At 39.3% G+C, this 22623-nt stretch overlaps 2 protein-coding genes across 2 annotated transcripts in view; one reads left to right on the forward strand and one right to left on the reverse strand.

Annotated features, from left to right (window-relative positions):
* The window catches only part of mcf2l2 (MCF.2 cell line derived transforming sequence-like 2), a 91744-nt gene that overhangs the window by 50375 nt on the left and 18746 nt on the right, over window positions 1-22623 (reverse strand). The window contains exons 3-15 of the mRNA XM_085349024.1: window positions 21844-21958; window positions 21454-21544; window positions 20840-20959; window positions 19663-19779; window positions 19403-19552; window positions 18715-18839; window positions 18492-18606; window positions 15641-15760; window positions 15249-15440; window positions 14072-14263; window positions 13798-13984; window positions 13504-13601; window positions 12462-12550 (exon numbers count right to left, since the gene is read on the reverse strand). Coding sequence (XP_085205150.1) covers window positions 12462-12550; window positions 13504-13601; window positions 13798-13984; window positions 14072-14263; window positions 15249-15440; window positions 15641-15760; window positions 18492-18606; window positions 18715-18839; window positions 19403-19552; window positions 19663-19779; window positions 20840-20959; window positions 21454-21544; window positions 21844-21958 — 1711 coding nt within the window. The remainder of the gene's footprint in view (window positions 1-12461; window positions 12551-13503; window positions 13602-13797; window positions 13985-14071; window positions 14264-15248; window positions 15441-15640; window positions 15761-18491; window positions 18607-18714; window positions 18840-19402; window positions 19553-19662; window positions 19780-20839; window positions 20960-21453; window positions 21545-21843; window positions 21959-22623) is intronic.
* On the forward strand, window positions 8911-10104 carry b3gnt5a (UDP-GlcNAc:betaGal beta-1,3-N-acetylglucosaminyltransferase 5a). Its single transcript, XM_085349025.1, has one exon. The coding sequence runs from the start codon at window positions 8911-8913 to the stop codon at window positions 10102-10104; it is 1194 nt and encodes a 397-aa protein (XP_085205151.1).

The raw sequence follows: 22623 nt of genomic DNA on the forward strand, positions 1-22623 counted from the left end.
TAAACTGACACAGATTTGTAATAATAATCAAAACAGGATAACTAAAGAATCAGACATAAATCACAATACAGAACAATACCAAAAAACATAAGAAACTGAAAATACTGGGTCAACATGACCCATAACCGTGACATTTGGCTTTGCTTTATGTTCAGCAGGTCAGCTGTGTGAAGTAACAAATTTATCAAAAGTAAGAATGTGGATTCATTTCCCCCTTTGTTTCTACATAACTGCAAGGATGATGATCCCAATAGAGGCAGGCAATCACAACTTATCTAACTTTATGTACCGTATTTCCCGGACTACAAAGCGCACCTGAATATTAGCCGCACAAGCTCAAATCAGGGGAAAATCCTGTTTTGTAAATACATTAGCCGCACCTGACTAAAAGCCGCAGGTGTTTCAATGTTGACTTATCATATGTAAGAGAATATGCACAAAGGGAATTGTCAGGAAAGAGATGGCTGTTTGGAGACATCACTTTTATTAATATTTTGAAAAACAAGTTATGGGTACATATTTGCATAACTTTTTAGGTATATGTACAAGTAGCAGTAATTACAAGTATGAAACATGTACTGTGCTTCATAAATGAATAACAAATGTAGTACATAACAATAAGCTACAGCACACCAGAAAAGTAGATTCGGACTACCTTTTAGGCTCAGGTGCAGTGACACAGCTTTAACAAGAAGAAAAGTCAGTCATTCACCACCATCTTCCTGCGCACTAAAACCACCCAAGTCCTCTTCTCCAGTGTTGGATACGAACAGGCTCAGGATGGCTACGTCATCCACTCTCAGCTTCTTTCCTTCGTTGTCACTTTCAAAACCAAACAAATCGATGGGCTCAAAATGTGGTCATAAATATTTTGTACTTGTAAATCAGTTTTGTATGTGTAAAAAGAATTTGTGTGTGTGTAAAAAAAGATTTGTATGTGTAAAAAGAATTTGTGTGTGCGTAAAAAAGATTTGTGTGTGGACTTAGCCAAAAAAAACCCTGCAAGTTACAAGTACGAATTTTGACCCTATTTTTCTTCCTTCCATCTGATTGATCAATGTCATGTCAATCACAAATGTAACAATCCAATCAGAGAACAGATGGGTTTGGCTGTCGGAGGGGCGCTTTTTTTGAACTGCAGGTGCCCTTTTACATGCCAAACCAGTGTTTTCCTTCATCATCATGAAGGAAAACAGTCTGTGGTCGTCCAAGTTTGGTGATTTTTGTGTCACAGGTCTACGTGTTTAATACAGGGACTTCCACAGCCTTTTCAACAGCGCTGTGGACCGCGGGGGGGCGGGCAGTGTTTTGGAAATGACAGTCTTCATCACAAAGCTTTCTTCGTTATGAATTAGCATACATGTTTTTATTGAACATTTGAAGAACTAGCAAAAAAAAACAAAAAAAAACCAAACTCTTGTAGAGGACATAAAGTCAGAGATAGAAAAGACAAGGAGCAGGTGCATCTAGTACAGGTAGAGCTGCTGCAAAAACCCACAGAGCCCAGCAGCCAGCGTAACAAATTCTGGATCCTTTGCTTTTAGTTAGCAGTTAGCATTAGCAGCACATCCTGCGTCCGATGTGAAAGGACTTTTATGCTGCGCACTGCGACTCACAGCAATGGTCCTGGGTCAGCCCTGACTTTGTGTTAAACTAATCCTAAAATAATAATGGTATTTCTAACCACTGACATACCACAACTTTTTCCTTTCAACAGCTACTGAAAGTTAGGGGACCTAACTGCTATCCGATATTTATATAGCGATCCTCCAGCTTCAAACGGTATTACCCTTCAAGGACCTGGGCCCTATTTCAGGAAGCCGGTTTAGAAAACTCAGAGTGAAAAACGATACTCAGGGTTGAGTAACCCCGAACTGTCCAACTCGGAATATTCGGTTTCAGAAAGGCTGATAACAATTAGTTCAATCAACGCGGAGTTGCTTTAACCCCAAGTTAAACGCGCGCACGAGGATACATAAAGCCCTGATTAGTGGAGCACAGATTAAGCGAGTCACCATGGAGACGGAGGGAAAGAAGGCGCGGTCAATGTATTTTACAGCGCTTGAGGCCGAAATTCTGATGGCAGCATATGCCGATAACATGCAAATTTTGCGGAAAAAAAGTAACACAGCCTCAGCTGCAAAACAAAGGGAGCATGCATGGCAAAACATAGCCGACAGAGTCAATGCGTGAGTGTTAATATAAACATTGATCTAGGGATTTCCACCCATATAACACGTTATTTTATTTTATTTTATTTTATTTTTTAATTTATACATTTGATTTTGTGATGTGATGTGAGCGCAGGTGCAACCCAACAGGCCCCAAACGTTCCTGGCAGCAAGTAAAAATGAAATGTAAAAATATAGTCCAAACAGGTAAGGTGTAATTGTATTATGAGCCATAGTGCTTGGTCTGTTTGTCCGATGTAAACCAATTGCAGTTAGAGGCTACATTAATTTTCTTTCTGTAAGCACTTATTGAAATTATCTGAGCACATTACAAGTACATATTTGCTTACTCTGTATGCTCAAATGTGACCCGTTATAGCCAACAGAAAAAAAGCGGAGGCCCGAAAAACAGGTGGGGGTCCTCCACCACCACCACTCACAGAGGCTGAGCAGTTGGCTTCCACATTTGTGATAATGTTGGCAGCATCACATATGATCTTCACAGTGCAGAGAAAACAAATTAGCATCCATTACTATACTGGAATAATTTGTTAGTTTGAAATGCTACAGGGAACTATGTACCTGTACATTAATGCTGTGGAAAGACTTCCTGTTCACATAGTCTCCTTCATTTACTGAAGGAGCAATGATTGGAATGTGAGTGCCATCTATACAGCCAATCACGCCTGGGAACCGTGAGAATAAATGTAAAATTTAAGTAGTAGTTCAAGTATCACCACATCATGAATTAAGTTTTGTTCATCCTGCTACCTGCAATTTTGTGGCATCCCTCTTTGATAAATCTTGTGGGTCTATGACCGGGGAACACCACAGACGAGTACAGGAGACGTTTCAGTGCAACTGTAACATTCCTGACTGCCCGACAGACGGTAGCCTTGGAAACGTGCTCAGCGTCACCAATATTATACAGAAAGCTCCCGTTTGCAAAAAAAACGAAGTGCAATACAAATAATATGTACAGAACTGAGAGAATGTCCGCGATGTGTCACATGAGCAATATTAGGCCTGAGGATGTTATTCAAATAAATTATAGATTGTGCTGAAAAACGGTAACGTTCACACAGAAAATCATCAGGAAATGATAAAATGTCCAAACGCGCTCTAATCACTCTCTCCCGGGGGAGAGCTCTGCAGAGAATTTGGGCTTCAACATCTACTGGCTCTTCAAGGAAGGGGCACGCCATGTCTGACACTTCCTACAGTCAGGTTTCCGACAAAGAGGCGGAGAAAGTTAGGGTTAGTTGAAGTAAACCTGCTAGGGGGCAGGTTAGCTTCACGGAGTGTGTCGTCATAGTAACTCGCTCGGGATTAATCTAAACTCGCTTTGTGAAACCGAAAACCCAGAGTTTTCGTTAACTCAGGGTATACTTACTCAGAGTTTGCACTAAACCGGCTTCCTGAAATAGGGCCCTGCAGTTCAAAAAAGCGCCCCTCCGACAGCCAAACCCATCTGTTCTCTGATTGGATTGTTACATTTGTGATTGACATGACATTGACCAATCAGATGAAAGAAAGAAAAATAGGGTCAAAATTCATACTTGTAACTTGCAGGGTTTTTTTTGGCTAAGTCCACACACAAATCTTTTTTACACACACAAATCTTTTTTATGCACACACAAATTCTTTTTACACATACAAAACTGATTTACAAGTACAAAATATTTATGACCACATTTTGAGCCCATACAAATCCTCGTTGTCAGTGTCAGAGTCGAACACCCTCAGAAGGGCCGTGGCGGTGTCCTCCTCTCCATCATGCAGCAGTCCAGCCCTTCGAAATCTGTTGGTGATCATGGATGTTTTCACACTTTTCCACGCTGTCAGATTCCACTGGTGGAGTTGAGCATAACTTGCTTTTCGCAAGTTTATCGCTGCTCATCATCCACGCCTCCTGCTGAACGCGTAGCGCTACTTTGAAGTTTGTTTTTCGCGCTATTTCGTACGGCCAAGAGTGGTATGTTGTGACCAACATACCACTCTTGAACCCCGATACTGTGTGTCTGATCACATGCCCTTCTGCCAGGCAACGTAGTGCCGTACAACAGCGGAACAAACAAAACAAATCCTCTTACGATATGACAAAAATCATGGACAATCCATAGAAAAGCCGCACCTGACTAAAAGCCGCAGGGTTCAAAGCTTGTGCAAAAAGTAGCAGCTTATAGCCCGACAATTACGGTACTTATTTAATTCTGAAATTAAACACCAAATTTCAATTTTAGGTGTCATTCACATCACCTTTAATGACGGACCTCAGTTCAAAAAGCTTCAAATGTTTGCCTTTTAAATAAGAAAATATGGGAAATGGAAATCTGACAAAATCTAACAAAAGCACAGCACTGAACTGACTATTAAGCTAGGTTGAATTAACAAGTTTTGAGTGCATATGGAAAAAAATGGACATGGTCTACAATATAACACATCCCCTGGATCATATAAGTTTGATGCGGCCCTCACATTGCTGATAAACATAAAAAAACAAGGCCAGCCTTTTGCTTTATTTTGTTTGTCCTTGTGCACCTTCAAAAACAAGCACACCTTCATTTATCTGTAAAACTGAATATATGTACCACTGTGTGCTCACCTGTTACAGATGTAATCTGGAGTCTGTACACCAACCCTCTATTGCTATAAATCATTTGCTTAAATTCAAAACGCCTCATTTACAAGGCCAGCAGTGTTTGTGAGAAATAGTCAAACACATTTATGAGCAGTAGTCTACAGACATTTTCACAGAACACACTGACGTTTGACTTTTGAAAAAAGTTAAAGATGTGACCATCAGTATATACAAAGATACTGAGTCATTATTAAAAATTTGTGCAGTAAAGACTCCAGTTCTTGTTCCTGTAATTCTAGCAGGTTGAAAAAGTTGCATTTCCCAGCACAAAAAAGGTAATGGGAGAAAACCCTCTCAATGACTTGGTTTCAAACAGCAACACCAGAGCATTAATATCTACTGATATCTAGAATTATGGCATCTATAAGTATGTAATAACTTTCAGAACAGAAGCTGAGGGAGACTTGAATTAGTATTATAGCTATTATGATTAAAATCCCTAGCCCTTTTCTTCTTGAAAATGAACATGAAAGATATGCTAGCAATGGAAATACGATCCAACATAGGCCCCAAACTGGGTTTTTTTTTTTAGATAAGATTATCTGTTAACAAAAGTTTGCCTGTTGAACTATTTTTTTGAACATTTCAAAGCTCAAGGACTTCAGTTAGCCATTAATATTATCTGACCTTTTCCAAATTTGAGGGTCATTCTACAGACATGGTTTCATTTTATGTATTCAGGTTTATCCCTTATTTGAAGATTTCTTCCAAGTTAACGTTTTGAATGTCTAATTATTTCCTGTAGCACCATTTAAATATATGAAAATGCACAAATTACTGCTTGATGAGCCCTCATGTACAAAGGTATTAGATAATATCATGGTACATTGTTATCACAAGACCATAGGATGTCAGCACTTCAGTTTTCTCATCCTGACTGAATAAGGTAAAAATATGCTGCAGCGAAAATATGTGTTTACACTGTTATGTAGCAACATTCACAGACGTCAGCAGCTTCACTGCTGAGGGGCTGTGTTGGACTAAACCCCCTCTATTATAGGTCTTTGTGCTGGTTCGGCAATTACATTCAGTGTGTTGTTTGCAGAGTGAATCAGTTAGCCAGTGTTGTTAACAAGCGATTTATTATATACACTGACAATTCTTGTGTATTTACATGGGAAAATCTGATTGTACAATGCCAGATAAAATATAGTGAAAAATATCTCTGACCCTTCACGACCTCTGAAATTTTGACCAGCAATAATAGAAATCACATAAGAATGAAAGACTTCAATGGAAATGAGAGCGAGAGCAAGGGGAAGGATGCCGTTTATGGTTGCTTTATGAGCAGCCATGTGCAATTGAGGTCATTAATAAACCAGTCAGTTGTGCTCAGTTAATTTGTGATAAGACTCACTCAAACACCAGCTTACTTTATCTATTTAACACTGTAGTTTATTTTACTGAGTTGTACAGTAGTTGTTATGCTACAACTAGGGCACTTCATGAAGCTACTGATGTGACGGTCTTAGATAGTAATTTCTGAGCTTGTGCAATGATAAACATCCTTTTTTTTTTAGAACTGCACAGTTGTTACATTTTTTAAAAAAATTCCAGGTATTACTGAAATACTATTAGCACAATCAAGTCCAATCAACTCAGTCAAATCAGTTGGCAAAAAGCACTTTGTGTCTGAGTGAACAACTTTAACCAAGTTGAATTAAGAAAAAAAATTGTTAAGTGCCATTCCTACTGTTTTTATTTCATTTGCCAAGAAATTATCTTTACACAAATCATGTAAGTAAATTCTAATCAATTAGCAACTGTCACCTAAATATTGGCCTTTTAAATGCAGAGTCACGACTCAAATGGAACTGGGAGCTTGTTGTCACATAAGGATGTATAAATGCCGAGTGTGCTAGAAGGTTTCATGCTAGAGTATAGAAATGCCATTTGAAATTTTGAAGAGACGTGAGTGTGTAGCCAACTGAAAAGACATTACAATTTACATGATAATGTTAAATGCTTAGGAACAGTTACAGCCAATAGTAATGAAAGGTATTAGTCATATCAAGAGGAATGAAACTGAAGCCATAATATCTCATGCTCAATCATCAAGGTAAGGAAATCCTGGAAAGTTGACGTGGTTCAACTAGTTCATAGTGTTTTCTGTGGGAGAAACATTTCGTCACTCAACCAAGTGACTTCCTGAGTCTTGGCCAGTTTACAGTTATAAAAAGTATGTTTGTATAATGATTGAAATAATTTCCATTGCCTAACAATGAGCGGTGAGGTCAGTTTCTGTCATTATCATGCAAATTGACATGATTGATATCCATGAGCGTTATTCAAAACGGTTTGGAGAATGGCTACAATCGCTATGAAAGCATCAACCACTGCGGACGTACTCCCATGCAGTCCAACATCCCAAATGCAATTGTGGACGTGGCTGATATATCCGTCTGATTGGTATCCTAATTGGTTGACAAGTGGGCTATAGCCCACCTTGAAAAAAGAGATAAAAGATTACAAAATACAATGTTAAAACCGCAGATAGTGACTGTAGTACACACTTCATAGTTTTTAACACTATGTTTCACTTTGTTTCTCATTGTATGTTATAACTTCACATGCCTTACATGCTGGCTAATGGTCCAACAACTGAAGGAAGAGGGTCCAAGAAACTAGTTGTACCAGATACTGTCATGGTCCTGAGTCTGACGACTCAGTGTTTTGTGTTTCTTTATATTATTCTATGTTCTTGTTTATTCTGTTATGTCTTTTGTTTAGGTTTGCTATGTGTTAGGGTTTTGTTTTATGCCAGCCTGTGTTCCCTCTGTCTGTATTTTATAATTTATAGTAAATGTCCATATATATATATATATATATCCACACCTTACACATTATGTAAGGTGTGGACATTTACTATAAATTCTTTACTATAGATTCTAAATACACAATACACCAACCACAGCACTAAATGTCGTTACTATCACTGGATTAAAAACGAGCATTCAATCACAATCACAGCGGATTTTCTGTAGTAACATTGTGATAAGAAACATGCCTATCCAGGTGCTAACACTGTAATACTACAGAAAAAACAACTTCAGGACCCCAAATAAACTGCATCGGAACACCTTTTGATACAAAACTTACTTCAAGGAAAGTTTAATGATATCAGCGCAAAACCACGTCGTGAAATCTGAATGCTTCCACATGTGTAAAAACCATACGCTCACGCCCTCGTCGCAAACATATCCAAAATAAATATAGAAAACAATAATGAGCAGCTGTAAAAGAACGTGTGCAAAATCCACGTGGTGTTGACGCCTAACCATTTTAACATTTTAACTATGTTTAACTACAGACGCACAACTAAGGAAGTTCCTAACTGCCAGCTGACTGATCCGGTTAGGCTGCAAGTTTTCAAGCAGGTGGAGCGGCTGCGTGCACTACAGCTCATGATACTTTACAATTTGTTAGAGCTGCGTTTTTACCCGTGTCCATTCAATAATATTGTTTATGCACAATACTTCAAAAATGTTGTTTTCAGTTTTTCATAAAGTCCGAACATACCCTGAGTGGCAGATCTTCCATAGGTGCACATTTTTACATTGTCTTTTATTGGGAACTGTGGTATATTTTATGCAAAAAAACAATATTGAAGACAACTTTACAATTAAACTGATTTTGACTATTGAACTGCCAAGGAACTGCAAGGATACTCTGCATAATTATACTATGGAACAGAATATATGCACATATAAAGTTTTATCTTAGTCTTGTTTTTCTCTTTTTTTTTTCAGGTGTCATGTGGCCTGAGGACATTCAGACATTAAAGTCGTGGGATGGAAGTTGAACTAACTGGAAACTTTAAATAGTCAAAAGAGAAGTAGCATGTTAGACTTTTTGGAAGTGATGGTTGACACAGCTTGAACCAACACCAGTTAGTTACAGCTTGCAACCAAGGAAGCAGAACTTTTTTTTTACACAGGAGAGAAAGATCAGTAATAGAGCAACCACACTGGACTTCATCATGAGGAAAAGGAACCAGTTTGAAGGACAAGTGAAAGAAAGAAAGGAAAGATGCTGAAGAGAATATTATTAGATGGGGCATATATTGTTTGTGTTCAGCTGAAATAAGCAGTAATCAAGATGTTTGTGAACTTCCGTCGAATCCACAAGTGCCAGTGTTTGCAACTGCTGACCACAGGTCTTCTGCTTTGTATGGTGATGGTTTACTGGGAAGAGCTGGACCATCATGCAGTCAGCCACGTGAGATCCTTCACCCACCGGTACTTGTTCAACAGCTATGATTTTCTCAATTCTTCTTTTGCTATCAACTCCAATCATTATTACAGAAAGGGTGGTTCTAACAGGGTATTTGGTGGATTTGTGAACTATTCATACCTCATCAACCACCCAGAGAAATGCAAAGGGGAAAATGGGAAGAGTTTAAATGATGTTTTTCTGCTGTTATTTGTAAAATCATCACCAGAGAACTTTGAGCGGCGCCGAGCCATCAGGGACACATGGGGAAACGAGAGCTTTGTTTGGGCAGAACTGGGGGTGAATATGAGGTTGGTGTTCGCCATTGGCATTCATCCATATGTCGAACAGAGATATAAGGTCCAGACTGTACTGCTGAAGGAGGACAAGGTCTATGGAGATCTGATCCAGCAGAACTTTGTAGACACATTTTATAACCTGACTACCAAACTGATCCAGCAGTTCCACTGGAGGCACATATATTGCCCTCAGGCACGCTTCGTCATGTCTGCGGATGATGACATCTTTGTCCATATGCGTAATTTGGTAAAGTATTTACAGGATATTCTCAGGAGTCAATCAGGAGCTAAAGACCTATGGGTGGGGCATGTCCACAGGGGATCACCTCCAGTTCGCTATAAATACAGTAAATACCACATTCCCTATGATCTGTATCCCTGGCCATCCTACCCAGACTACACTGCTGGAGCAGGGTATGTGGTTTCAGGGGATGTAGCTGCTAAAATTTACCAGGCGACTCTGCTGCTGAACTCCTCTATGTACATTGACGATGTCTTTATGGGAATCTGTGCCAAGACCATGGGGGTCTCTCCCCAGGAGCATGTTTACTTTTCAGGGGAGGGCAAGGCTCCTTACCACCCCTGCATTTATGACCACATGATCACATCACACGATCATATCTCTGACATGCGCTCACTGTGGCGGTCAGCAACAGAATCTAGAGAGAACAGCAGCACCAGGGGAATACTAGGTAACCTTTATTGCACAGCAGTGAGAGTGATGCTACTATGTCTGCCACATTATCAGAACACTTACTCCTGTAGTGCTGCTTTTACATGAATACTCGTTGTGGGTCTCAAACACTGTTATAAACAATGTTACCTAACAGCACTAGTCTGACACATTTCACCTTTGCCGTTGTGTGCTGTCTTGTAATGAAATGAAGATCTATTAAGAAATTAAATTCATTCAAAATTCACGTCCAGATGCATCAGGCTTCACTGATGTGCAGCTTCCCTTTGCGTTCCCTTAATTTTTTTTATGTTACTTTCCGCAGTAGTTTACTAAAGCACTTATCAACGAAATAACTTTTCCCTTTGTCTTCTCCATAAATTAGTGGTAGCAAACATCAAAATTGTTGACTTAAGTAGCCTTGGATTATTCTTCTGTGTTGGGGCAATTGATAGTTTTGCCTTTTAATTATTTATAGATAAGACAAGGGTATCAGGATAACTCTGAAATTTAAACCCAGACATATTAACGATGCAGCTGCCAAGTGAGAGGATAACTGGACCAACTTGATTTTTGTTGGAAAACACTGTTTTTTGTGATGCTGTGATTATTACTTTGATGCATATGTATAATAATTAACTGTCATAGAGCCAATCAAGTGTGTCACACATTAGGGCCTGCCAGATTGTGCTAAATTATGACGAACTTGTGTAATTCTGCTGTAGCCTGCATTTTCAGTGTAGCCACGTCAGGACTTCTGCTAATTTATATTTTTGCCTTCTTAACTGCATTCCTTCTTTCACTCTTAATAACTTCATTGCACTCACCTGACTTCCTGTATATTGTTAAACTGTGTATTCTATAAATAAGCTCCAGTGAAACTGTAATGTCTAAAGATTAAGTTAGTTTAATTTATTGATCACTCTGTTTAGGTTAGTCAGCTAGACCCATGAAGCTTTTCATGTGTAACTGTCAGAAGCCAAAACAAATAACCAACCCATAATGTAGTTGGACAGATTTATGAGCAAGGCTTTGACTTTTGAATAGCAATTACCTCATTTTCTTTCTGATTTTGTTTTGGATTTACAAGTGTGATTACAACGATTCACCTGTTGAAATACTTACTTCTGGTTCAATCTGCAGGTTTCACAATATCTCGAAATCTGCAGATTGCATAGTTTTACGGTGTCTGAAAACTGTTCAGACACCTTTAGATAGTTGAGCAACACCTAAGCAAATCATCGATCCAACCATTTTTTAAGCTCTTATACAATTTATAGTTGCTTTATTTATTCCAGCTGTCATTACCCTAATCTATCACAGGGTTACCAAAGCAAAACATTTAACCACAATCTCACAATGCCTTTTTTGTATGTGGAGTAAGTCTATTTGATTACATGCACACTGAAAAATGAAGCTAAGATGGTATGTAAGTAATGTGACGTCTAAGTGTCCACTCCGAGCAGGAGTATTTGACACCTCAGGAGTGAGATTGAAAAAGTCTGCAGTAAACCTGTCTCTGATATACTGACCCCAAACTGACTTGTCTGTGCCAAGTACATTATTCCAAAATGCCTAGCCTTTACCTGTGCACTCAATGCCAAACCTTTCACATTAATTTTGGGCAACAAAGGGTGTTTTAGTTTAAGTTATTTCTGGTTGAAATTACACATTGATGGTTCTAATCCCAGCCGAAAAATCTCATTATAATTTTATGGATTTCATAGTGTGATAAAAGGAGAGACTGCATTCTTTTCTATAATACTGTTTGATCTTTTTTTAAATTCTGAAATTGAATGCTGTTGTAATTTTTGTGTGACATTTCTTTGAATGTATCAATTTTGTTAATAGAATTTTTGCTTAAATAAAAAAAAAAAAACAATAGTTCAGAATCAGTTTCACATAGGATCTACTTATTATTTTACTTGAACCTAGATAATGTATCTACTCATAAGGCTAGCATAAGTGAGGTGGTAAGAAATTAAATAAAATCCAACACCAACAAAACTTCATTGTGGACCTTTTACATCCCATTACCTGCTCTTTCTTATTTGACATGTGTTTGTCTTGCTGTATCAAAGTTTAAGTTTACTTATCTATTGCCTGAAGAAGGAAAGTTTAAGGTACATATTAGTTAACCACATAGGAACAATTATGGTCACATCAGTTAGGGTTAGTACCACTAGTTTGTTTACAAGTAAATCAATGTTTCAAGAGGTCAAGACACATATTGGATTGAGAAATGACATTTTTAAAGATTGAAAGGATATGTGGATATATATTGTTTGTTAAGTATTATGAGGACTTATCTGGGCGTTAACTGTTTTTCTACCATGTCAGAAATACTTGCACTATCCTTGGGAAGAGTATAGTACACTGCATAAAATTATGCCATAAAATAAACTGCAGCTGTAAAAGATGTGCTTTTGTTATAATCGCAGGAATACGACATTATCCCCCCTTACCTGCGTCTGTTGGATAGACTTTCCTCAGTCTCATTTGTCACAACAACATGTGTGGAGCCTCCTTGGCTTTCTTCATGCATGACCTCAATCTGTAACACACAAATATATGCACAAGTGGCTTTAAATGAATCAGTTCTTTTGTTTTTATAGCACTGTGTTTTACAAGAAAAAATCTCCAAATACCTTCCAATATCAGAGAGAAAATCTCACTGAGCTTACATACCCTTATGAGCATCAGTGTCGAGGAAAACTCCTTTTAACAGTAAAATATCTTTGCTATAGGAAGGATCAGATATCTGCCAACATTATACAAAAACAGCATTCGTGTCTGGCGTATGATTGATTTAAATTTTTCAGAAGAATATCTACCAGCATTATTGTTTTTTTTTTCTTCTGAAAAAAAAAAACGGTTTCAAAGAGGGATGAGTGTTTGACCAAGTATGCTGAAAACTCCACGACTTCATTAAACTGACTGTGTGACATGTAACATGACCAGAAGAGTTTGTGCTCTTTTGGCATCAGGCCTCCAGGAAGCTTGAGTCACAAAATAAATTATACGAGTGCACAGTCAACCACCAAATTGGCATACACTTTTGGACTGAGTATTAAAATGTGTGACCAGTCAACCCCTCTGCCCTCTACTGGTGGGAATAAAGAAGATGATGAAGTAGATCCATTCACATATCTCATGTTTTCTTTCACTCAAAATACTAAAAGTCATAAAAATAAATAAAAAAACTATGAAATAAAGGTGTTAATATAGACAATCCAGGGGCCTCTGTGAGGCAGCAGTACCGACTACTGAACAACTGTGCTTCCTATGTGCATCCATGAATAACTGGTAAGTTTCTGAAAGTAGAGCCTTTCTTAGCCAATAAAAATAGTTTGGGTCCATCAGTTTTGTTGTGTTTGTTGTTACCACCACATTTCAGAGTGAAATGAAATGTAATTCAATGGAAATGAGGTCAAAGACAGATGAACAGGACTTTAAATGTGTTTTACTGTTTCAGTGAGATTTAAAAGTGTAGCCTAAGGACATTACCTTGATTCCTCCCTTTGCCTTCCTTATGTTCTTCTTCTTGTTGAGATCAGCTTCAGCCTGCTGTTTGTTAGAATTATCGGAAGCTCTGCGAGCAAGAGCTGAAACAAGATGACAGCACGCTGGTAACTTTGATCCTTTCTTTCTTCAAAGTTTGTGTGTTTTCTTGTTTGTAGTCTTTGCATTACTTCAGATTAATCTAACTGTTGTAGAGTCTTGCAAAAGCTTACAGTTAAGACAAAAACCAAAAGAACATATCTTCATTTAAATTAGCTGAAAACACAAAGATCAAATTACGCTGTTGGCCTCCTGCAGTCCTGGGGGTGTTCTTCACTGAGGGCCGTTTGGGGGAGGATTCAGGCCGTGGAGCAACAGGCTGGATGGGCCTTGTCTGTTTAGCTGACAGTCTCTTCAGACTGAGATGCCGCTTTTCAAACATCTCCTGAACATCTTCCAGTCTCTTTAGCGCCTTCAGTACACTACCCTGCGAGTAAAAAGCTATACATCTACCTTTGTCCTCATCATTTTTGCAACAGAACATCTTTCAAAGTATTATGTTTGTGGACTGTACCTTGATATCCTCTGACAAGACAACCTCATACTGATTGTGCAGGTTCCTCAGTTCAGTCAGTTGGTTCTTTTCTGCTGACTCCAGAAAATGTTCGATGTCTGTCAGTGCTGACTCTGCCCCTTCCTGTGACTGACACTTATCCACAGCCTGGGATGCCAGCAAGTAGATCCCAGACTCACACCATTGGTTAACCTGCACACAACATCTAATGACATCAGCAAATAGCCAAGAATTCAGTTTTAGAAAACATAATCATCCCTTCACATATGGTGTCACAGTGTAAGAGTCCTGTATTTGGGTAGTAGGAGGAAAATACTGCAAGTAAAATCCCAGTTGGGTCTGTAGAAACTTGTTATGCAGGTAATAAAATCCTCGATTGTTGAGTTATGTCAAGTTGTCAGTCTTCTAATATCTTTAATATCTTTATCTTTAAAAAGATTATTTGGTCAAACTGATGGTGAGTGCTCTTGTACGATAAGATTAGAATAGATTTAGATTTTCATATTTAAACACAATGACTGCAATAGTTGGTCTTGTGGCAACCGGGAGAACTGAAGCCACGGTGATGAGCGTGTTAATGACGGTTTATTTGAATATGTCTACAGCTGCAGTGTGGACAGATGGCCCAGTCAAAACAATGATCCGTCCACACCTTACTCAAACAGAAAAACAACCATCAGCTCTTTTTTTGGAAGAGTCACATTACACCAGTCGAGTCACAGGTGTAATGTAGAACACATATTATGTAATTGTAGATTTATCTAATCAAATAGTAGTCCAAGCAGTTTTCAACTCATTTTAAAATATCGAAACAGTTGAACCAAATTTGGAATTAAAGCTGTGCTCAGCAGCACATTTCACTAAGAACATTGAGTAAAAAATAATATTTACATTATATTTAGGTGCCAGAGACTCAAGATTAAACAACTTTAACTCAATGCTTGCGCCATCTGCTGGATGCAAATAGAGGCCGTGACATTCTAAGATGTAAATATGTCAGTGTGATTTTACAACATGTCCCACTGTCTGGACATTTTGGTCCAGAATTATCTAATGAAAAGATTAAAAAAACAACAACCAAAGAACAGATTCATCACATTTCATCTGGCTTGTGTTAAGTCAAACTTTTGGATTTGTAGCCATCTGTAAATGTACACGACTCACATGGTATCCTTACCTTATCTATGCCCTGGTGTATCTGCAGAGATTTGGACAAAATATCTGTCTTTTTCTTGACCTCATTGCTGAAATCGTCACAGACACGACGGAGCTCGACACATTTGGGTCTGATGGAGTCCACAGCATAGTGATTGCTCTGAATCAGCTGGTCACCATGCAGTGCGTGAAGTTGTGCCTTTTCCAGTGTGGCCTGGAAGAAAATCAATTAAATATGATACATTAAGCTGTGCAAACAAAAGCTTCAGGGTATCCACACTCAACTGTGTAACTCTACAACTCTACTAAAGTGATTCATGATGATTGCTTTAACAAGAAACCAAATTACTTGTAATGATTCGATATTATTAAATGATTATGTGCTATTGTGTGTGTAACTGTGCCATTACAAACCTGAGCTTTCTCCTCCAGTGTTTTTAGCTCCTTGAGCATTTTTTCAACTCTGGCCACACAATCCCCAGTGTCTGAAAGGCTGTTTAGACTGTCTATCAAGCTGTCGAGAGACACTTTGACCTGATCACCAATGATTGGAGAGAAACAGAGAAAAAGCAGTGAGAACCATTGAGTTACTTCGTTATCTATTCTGCTCGTGTTAAACAAACCAAACGACGAATTACATTTGTTGCTTTAGTTTGTGTAAAACTTTTTTTTAAATGTAAAAACACAGCTTAAACATTAAACAGTAGCAGTATCTTGGTAGCTCTGTAAGAATTCTGCAGTAGGGCTGTGATCTCAGTATTCATCAGCAGGGGGCAGTGTGGTCCTTTCTTTCTGCCCTGACTGTATTTTCCTCTAAACCATGGCTGCCTGTATTATATATTAATCAGTGTGGAAACTGCATCAGAGCTGTGCTTTGCTTGGAGAAGGTGGCAACAGTACTTGCTATTGTTGACACTGTAGCAACTGTAATTTCATTTTATTCCATTTTTGTATGTCGGGTTACTCTTACTTTTTTTGGGGGGGGGGGGGGGGGGTATTAAGGTTTTGGGGCACATGGTGTTAATATTTCCCTTTATTGTTGCTGTTTTCGTGTGTTTAATTAATCTAAAACATAAAAATAGAAGGCCTTTAGTTTAATCATGTTGACTGATAGCAGTAAGTGATGCCTGTCTCTGTATTATGAATGTATATGCATAGCCCTCTGAAGGCACTTGGATTTTATCATTATGCAAAAGGTGTCTTTGGCTTTACACCAGAAGAAGCTGTGATGACTGCTGAGAATAACAGTTCTATTTTATTAGGAGGTTGGAGACGTGCCAGTGATGTAAGCTGTGAGCAAAGAAACTGGTATCTGCCCTGTTGTCCCCATAGTTTTTCATCTCTGCTCACTCATTCACTGCATTCTTGCTTTTTACTTTCTGGCTAGTTACCGAATAAAAGGAACTAAATGGACGTAGCGTTTTGTGGGAGAAACGTTTCGTCACTCATCTAAGTGACGTCTTCAGTCTCAGCTGACTGCAGGTTTCCCCAATCTTATAAACAGTACATTTGCATAATGACTGAACCTGAAGGAACAATGAGCTGGGAGGTCAGTTCCTTAATCTTAATTATGCAAATTCTCATGACCATTGATCAACAACCACTGACCAAAACCCACTGATCAATGGCCATGAGCACCATTCACAGAGAGTTGGGTAATGGCTGCAATCACAGCATTGTAAGATGGCGAAAGATGTACCCTTTAGCACAACACAGAAGAGCTGCCTTGTCAGGCCAGGACTCTGCAGTCTATTTACACCTACAGGCCAGTGGACGCTGTTTCAAGGATGAGGATGTACACATCCTGGACAGGGAGGAACGCTGGTTTGAGCGTGGAGTCAAGGAGGCCATTTACGTGAAAAGGGAAAGACCATCTCTGAATCAAGGAGGGGGCCTGAGAGCTGAATTTTCTTATCGTTTACCTGAGTTCAAGTTTGCAACCCCCCATTCATCTTGCCTGAGACACCTTTGTTCTGGCCCCGTGGAGGAGGCCGCAAACGCCGACGCAGAAGATCCAACGTTCTGGTTCGACTGAGATGGCCCACTAACAGACCACCGCTCTCCAGTTTATTACAGGCTATTGTGCAGTTTCTGGAGACCAAGCTGTGCGAATTTCGGACACGGATCTCATTCCAGTGAGAGATGCGGGATTGCTGCGTGATCTTCCTCACAGAAACCTGGCTATCGGACTCCGCCATACAACTACCGGGGTTCCGGGCAGCGCATTGGTCACAGGAGCAAACTGAGAAAGGCAGAGGCGGTGGTGTGTGCATCAACAACAGCTGATGTGACTGCCCCAACGTGCACCCGGTCAAATCCTTCTGCTCACTGGACCTGGAGTACCTGATGATTAAGTGCTGGCCATTCTGGCTACAGAGAGCATTTACAGCAGTCATTATTATGGCTGTTTACATCCCCCCACAAGCCGACACTGATCGAACATGCAGAGAACTGTACAGCGCGATTAGCAGTAAGGAAACCGCACACCCAGAGGCGGCGTTTATACCGTTGGTCGGACCAATCAAAGTCCATGTTGTGGGACTGTTTTGATAACGCGGACTGGGGAATGTTTCACATGGCTGCTGACGACATCAATGAGGACACAAACTCAGTCTACAGATTTATCAGAAAATGCGTGGAAGATGTCGTCCCACCCAGAACAGTTAAAAGTCTACCCAAATCAAAAACCGTGGATTAAGAGTGATGTTTGCACTGCACTGGCGGCAGGGAACACTGCTTTTGCCTCCGCGAACACATTGGACTACAAACACGCAAATTACCAACTCATTAAAGCAGCCAAACGGGAGTACAGGGACAAAGTGGAACAGCAATTTCACAATCGTGGGAGAATGTGCCAGGGACTAAACACATTCACAGACTAAAGAGGGGAAAATCAGCACACCACGGCCTCTGTGTGAGGATCTAAACGTATTCTATGCTAGATTCGACACAACAAACACCACAAGACGGGACAGTGTACGCATCGGTGGGGAGAGAGCGGAGGGAACACACACAGCAAGGGGCCACCTCTGCAAAACATTATTTGTAAAAATGAAAGATTCACTCATCCCTGTTCTCTCTGCATTAAATTATCCCAAGATCAAGTTGTTTCATAAAAATGTGATATTAAAAAAACATTTTTAGAAATGTAGAGGACATACACTCATTGTAATATGTGAAGATGCGAAACATTGCCCTTTCCACTGGTCTACTTGCAGTACCTCACATGAAAAACCAAAGGCTGCATGGCAATGGCATACTTTACCTCTCTGAAGTCCTGCTCAAAGTGACGCAACTGTAGGCACTGCTCCAGTTTGAGATGGTGTTTGCTCCAGAACTGTTCAAAGGCATTTTCTGTCTCATCTAGCTGGGCCAAAAGCCTAAAACACAGATTACAAATGTAATGAGAATTGGTACATAATTGCTCAAAATACATAACAATATACAGTGTGCATGACATCTATAAAGGAGTCTTTGTCGTTTGTTACCTTTCCACAGTAGTTTGGTTTTCCATCTCATCAGGGTTGAGTTCATGATCCTCTGACTTGGCTGACTGATCTTTTATACAACTATACAAGGTGGTGCCTTGCTTCACAGCTAGCCTCAGTTCATCCTGATTCACAGAAACAGAAGCATTAATATCACAGAACATTAATATCATAGAGAAACTTTTGCAAATCTGTGCAAGTTCCTATTTCAGCAGAAATATCCAAGTACATGTAGTAGAGGAATTAAAGACATCTACACTTTTGCATTTAAAACTGATATTTGAAGTAGGTAAAGTCAGTCACGTAGAATATTCCAAGGCTGGAGCCTATCCCAGCTGTCTTAGAGCGAGAGGCAGAGTACAGCCTAGAAAGGTCGCCAGTCTGTTGCAGGGCTAACAGCAAATTGCACTCACATTTACTCCTGCATTCACACTTATGGGCAATTTAGTGTTTCCAATTAACCTAACCCCACTAACTGCATGTCTTTGGACTGTGGGAGGAAGCCGGAGGACCCGGGAGAACATGCAAACTCCACACAGAAAGACCATGGCGTGATGGTGGAATTGAACTCAAGACTTTCTTGCTGTGAGGCACCAGTGCTAACCAGATATACTAGTGTAAAAATACTTGCTTTGTCTCATGTTAATATGTGTGTGTGTGTCCTAGCATATTTAATGCACCACATTACCTTGAGGTTATTGTGTTTGTCGGTGTGTGCTGTAAGGAGGTCTTTGGTGCACTGGACGTCATTGGGCAGCTCTGTCTCTGCTAGGTCTGTCCCGAACTTCTGTAACATCTGGGCTGTGGTTTTCACTGTCATGGCAAAATTTTCTATGGCCTATGGAAACAGACTCACATGTTACTCTGCAATGTCTTCTAATCTAGCTCACCATACACCTGCTATAATGTCAAATCTGGTACTGAATGCTACAGTAAGTCAGTGCTCACTGTTCGGTGGTGTATCCACTGACTGTGACAGTATTCCAGGTTTCCTCCTAACTCTCGGGTCAGCTGGCTTTTATCCACATAGCCATGTAGGTCAGACAGCGAGTTCAGCATCACGATCTGCAAACACAGTGCATTGCTTTACGTGCTCCATTATTATTAAGTAAAATTGGTAGAACAACTTCTCATAGTCAATGTTGTTGCAAGATGGGAAGCGTTGCCTGGTAAGTTACTAAATAGGAAATCAAACATTTTGGTTTACAAGACATACACTTTGTAACTTTCAAAACTTTGCTTTGAAAAGCACCATATAAGTAAGGGGTTACTGTTTTTATTACTACATTTGCATACACAATTTTAAAAAACGAGATGCATTTGTAGGTGCTGACTTGAAAATAAGTATCAAAATATGTATTCATGAATAATTTATTTATCTTGTTTAGCTAAAACCTAAGATCTATGATGAAATGATTTCCCTCACAAAAAATAAATGCAATTTTCCTGTTGTGTGATTTTCCTGTCAAAGCAGCCAGTCTTTCTTTCCCACCAAACCTCTTTGCTCACTGTTGCTCAGTCCTTCAAAAATGTGACACAGTGTTTATCTTAACAAAACAGTGGATTGAGGAAGACCTGGTTATGTTACACAACTCTGACAACTGATCCACTGTGTCTGTCTTTGTCAGTATTTTTATATCGTTTTGATACCACTGACATGCCCATCAAAGGATAAAAAGCTATAGTTATGTTTAACACCTACAAAAGAGACATAACATCTCTCAACAAGCTTGGAGTCCTCCAGGAAACACTGGAGAAAGTGGCCAGGGAGAGGAAAGTGTAGTTTTCCTGATAGATGGATGGAGTTATGGTTGGATGGATGGATGGATGGATGGGTGGGTGGTGCATGCTTGATGCTTTTCATACTTTGCTATTGAAATGTTAGGTTTAATTGTGCTGTGATAAAAAAAAAATCACACCTTATGCAATTTAAGGAATTGTTCTATGGAAAAAAAAATCCCTCGTTGTGTTAAAGCATAGCATCTCTGTGTGTTTGGATGACATGTTTTCTCTTTCAGTATATCAAAAAAGCTAACTATTATCATGGGGAATACTTTTTGTCTCTCTTTTAGGTGTCTGTTTCAGAACCATACCCTGGCTCAGAATAAAACACCTGCATGCTTACCGGTACCTTCATTTTGAAGTCATCCTTGTGTAGTTTGATCCCAATATCTGCTATATGCTTCCGGAAGAACCTGGATGGCCTCAGCACCAACACTAACTGAAGATTTCCTGGGAATGCCCCCTGGAAAATATAACAAATGAACTTAAAATAAGATATTGCATCTTTTCATTCTCATGGTTATCTGTAAGTTGCTTGTAACAAGCTAAAATATATTCTTCTGGTATAAAACTATTGCAGGTCATAATTAGTTTGTTACAGAAGCATGTTATGAAAGATCTGCCCATTTTAGTTCAAGCTCACTGAGCCTGATAGTAAAAATGGTGTTTAAAATAGGAAGGAGTGAAGAGATTTGTTCTAGAGGCACTCTTGCTGTGATATAGGTGTGTACTACAAGCCATTGCATTGAAATTGATTGTTAAATGAGGAATTCTACAATGAATGTGTTTGTGATCCATCCATTGCTCTGGTACAATGTGACGGTAAGGGCCCAAAAGAAAATGAGGCTTTCACAGGGTTGTTACACCTGTGTAGGAAACACAAAGACTTAAAAGAAACATTTTAAAAAGGTCCTTGTATATATTTCTATGGTGATTTAAGTATCTCACTGAACTTACAGCGATCCTGGATAGAGAGGCCTTTACTGAGCTCCATTTGTCCTTCCGCCGGTCGATGATGATAATGAAGCCAATGCTTGCAGCATCCAGGCTGGAGAGAGGAGGAAAATAATTTAAAGTTATAGGCCATGCTAATCAAATTCCCAAAGGTTTCAGGCTCCGGAAAATACAGAACTCAAGAATTGTCCACATTTCAAGGAATACACAATTAGTACACCACTAAGCATAATTTCCAGAAAGCCTTATGATATTACTGTTGAGATGAAGCAGTGAAGACGTTTAAGCACCCAGGATCAAATGTGATCCTGTGGGGATAGTTTTGAATCAAATGGAATTTTATCTTTATGATCTTTCTCGTTATTAGTTTTAATTGTGTGTGAGTATACATACCTGGGGATGCTGGTCAGGTAAGTAACTACATTGAGGAAATCTTCCTCTGGCACTTCGCTAAAGCCTGAGCACTCTGGGAAAGTGATGATGGGGGCACCATCTTTCCCTCGCCCTCCTATAGCACAGAAAAAATAAACCCAAATCAATAACTGCAGTAACTGTATTGCAAGACATTTTATCATTTGATAACTTAAAGGATTCCCTTTAAGTTGAAATGCGGACATCTGTAAAACCTCCATCACAGCTGTATGAAATTGTGTTTCATTTAAGATATCTGAAATGAAAGTTAAGACACCATTTAAATCAGAATATATGAAATTGTTTTGTTTTCCCAGTAGGAATCGTATTACAGGCACCCAGATGAAATTAGCGACATGGGGAATGGGCAATGACTTTTGGGAATGTGGTTCTACTAAATGTAAAATGGTAGAGGAACACCCCAACTCTAACACCTCAGTACTATGTTTGTTCCTTTAGGCTCTCAATTAAAGTTAAACTACATTGTGTTCTTAGTATATGTCCAACCATAACATTTTATTTACACTTCTCACAGATTTGGTTTTACTGTTTTCACTCTTTTTGTCTTCATTGCCAACTGTAAGAAGACCAAACTGTTCAATGAGTCAAGTATAAGACCTCAGGGTAGTCTTATACTTGACTCATGAATTACTGGTCCTTGCTGTGGATGAGGCTGTGTGCTTCAGTCTTCTTGAGATTTGAATGTGGCTTGTATTGTGAAAAAAGTGCTTTGAGTAGTCAGTAAGACTAGAAAGCACTATA

This window comes from Diplotaxodon limnothrissa, linkage group LG23, assembly GCF_057381915.1.
Source record: "Diplotaxodon limnothrissa isolate DT_005_m linkage group LG23, D_limnothrissa_male_GT1.1, whole genome shotgun sequence".
NCBI lineage: Eukaryota > Metazoa > Chordata > Actinopteri > Cichliformes > Cichlidae > Diplotaxodon > Diplotaxodon limnothrissa.

Bases quoted from the DNA above. Each gene is read 5' to 3' on its own strand.
- b3gnt5a (XM_085349025.1), top strand. From the start codon at position 8,911: ATGTTTGTGAACTTCCGTCGAATCCACAAGTGCCAGTGTTTGCAACTG.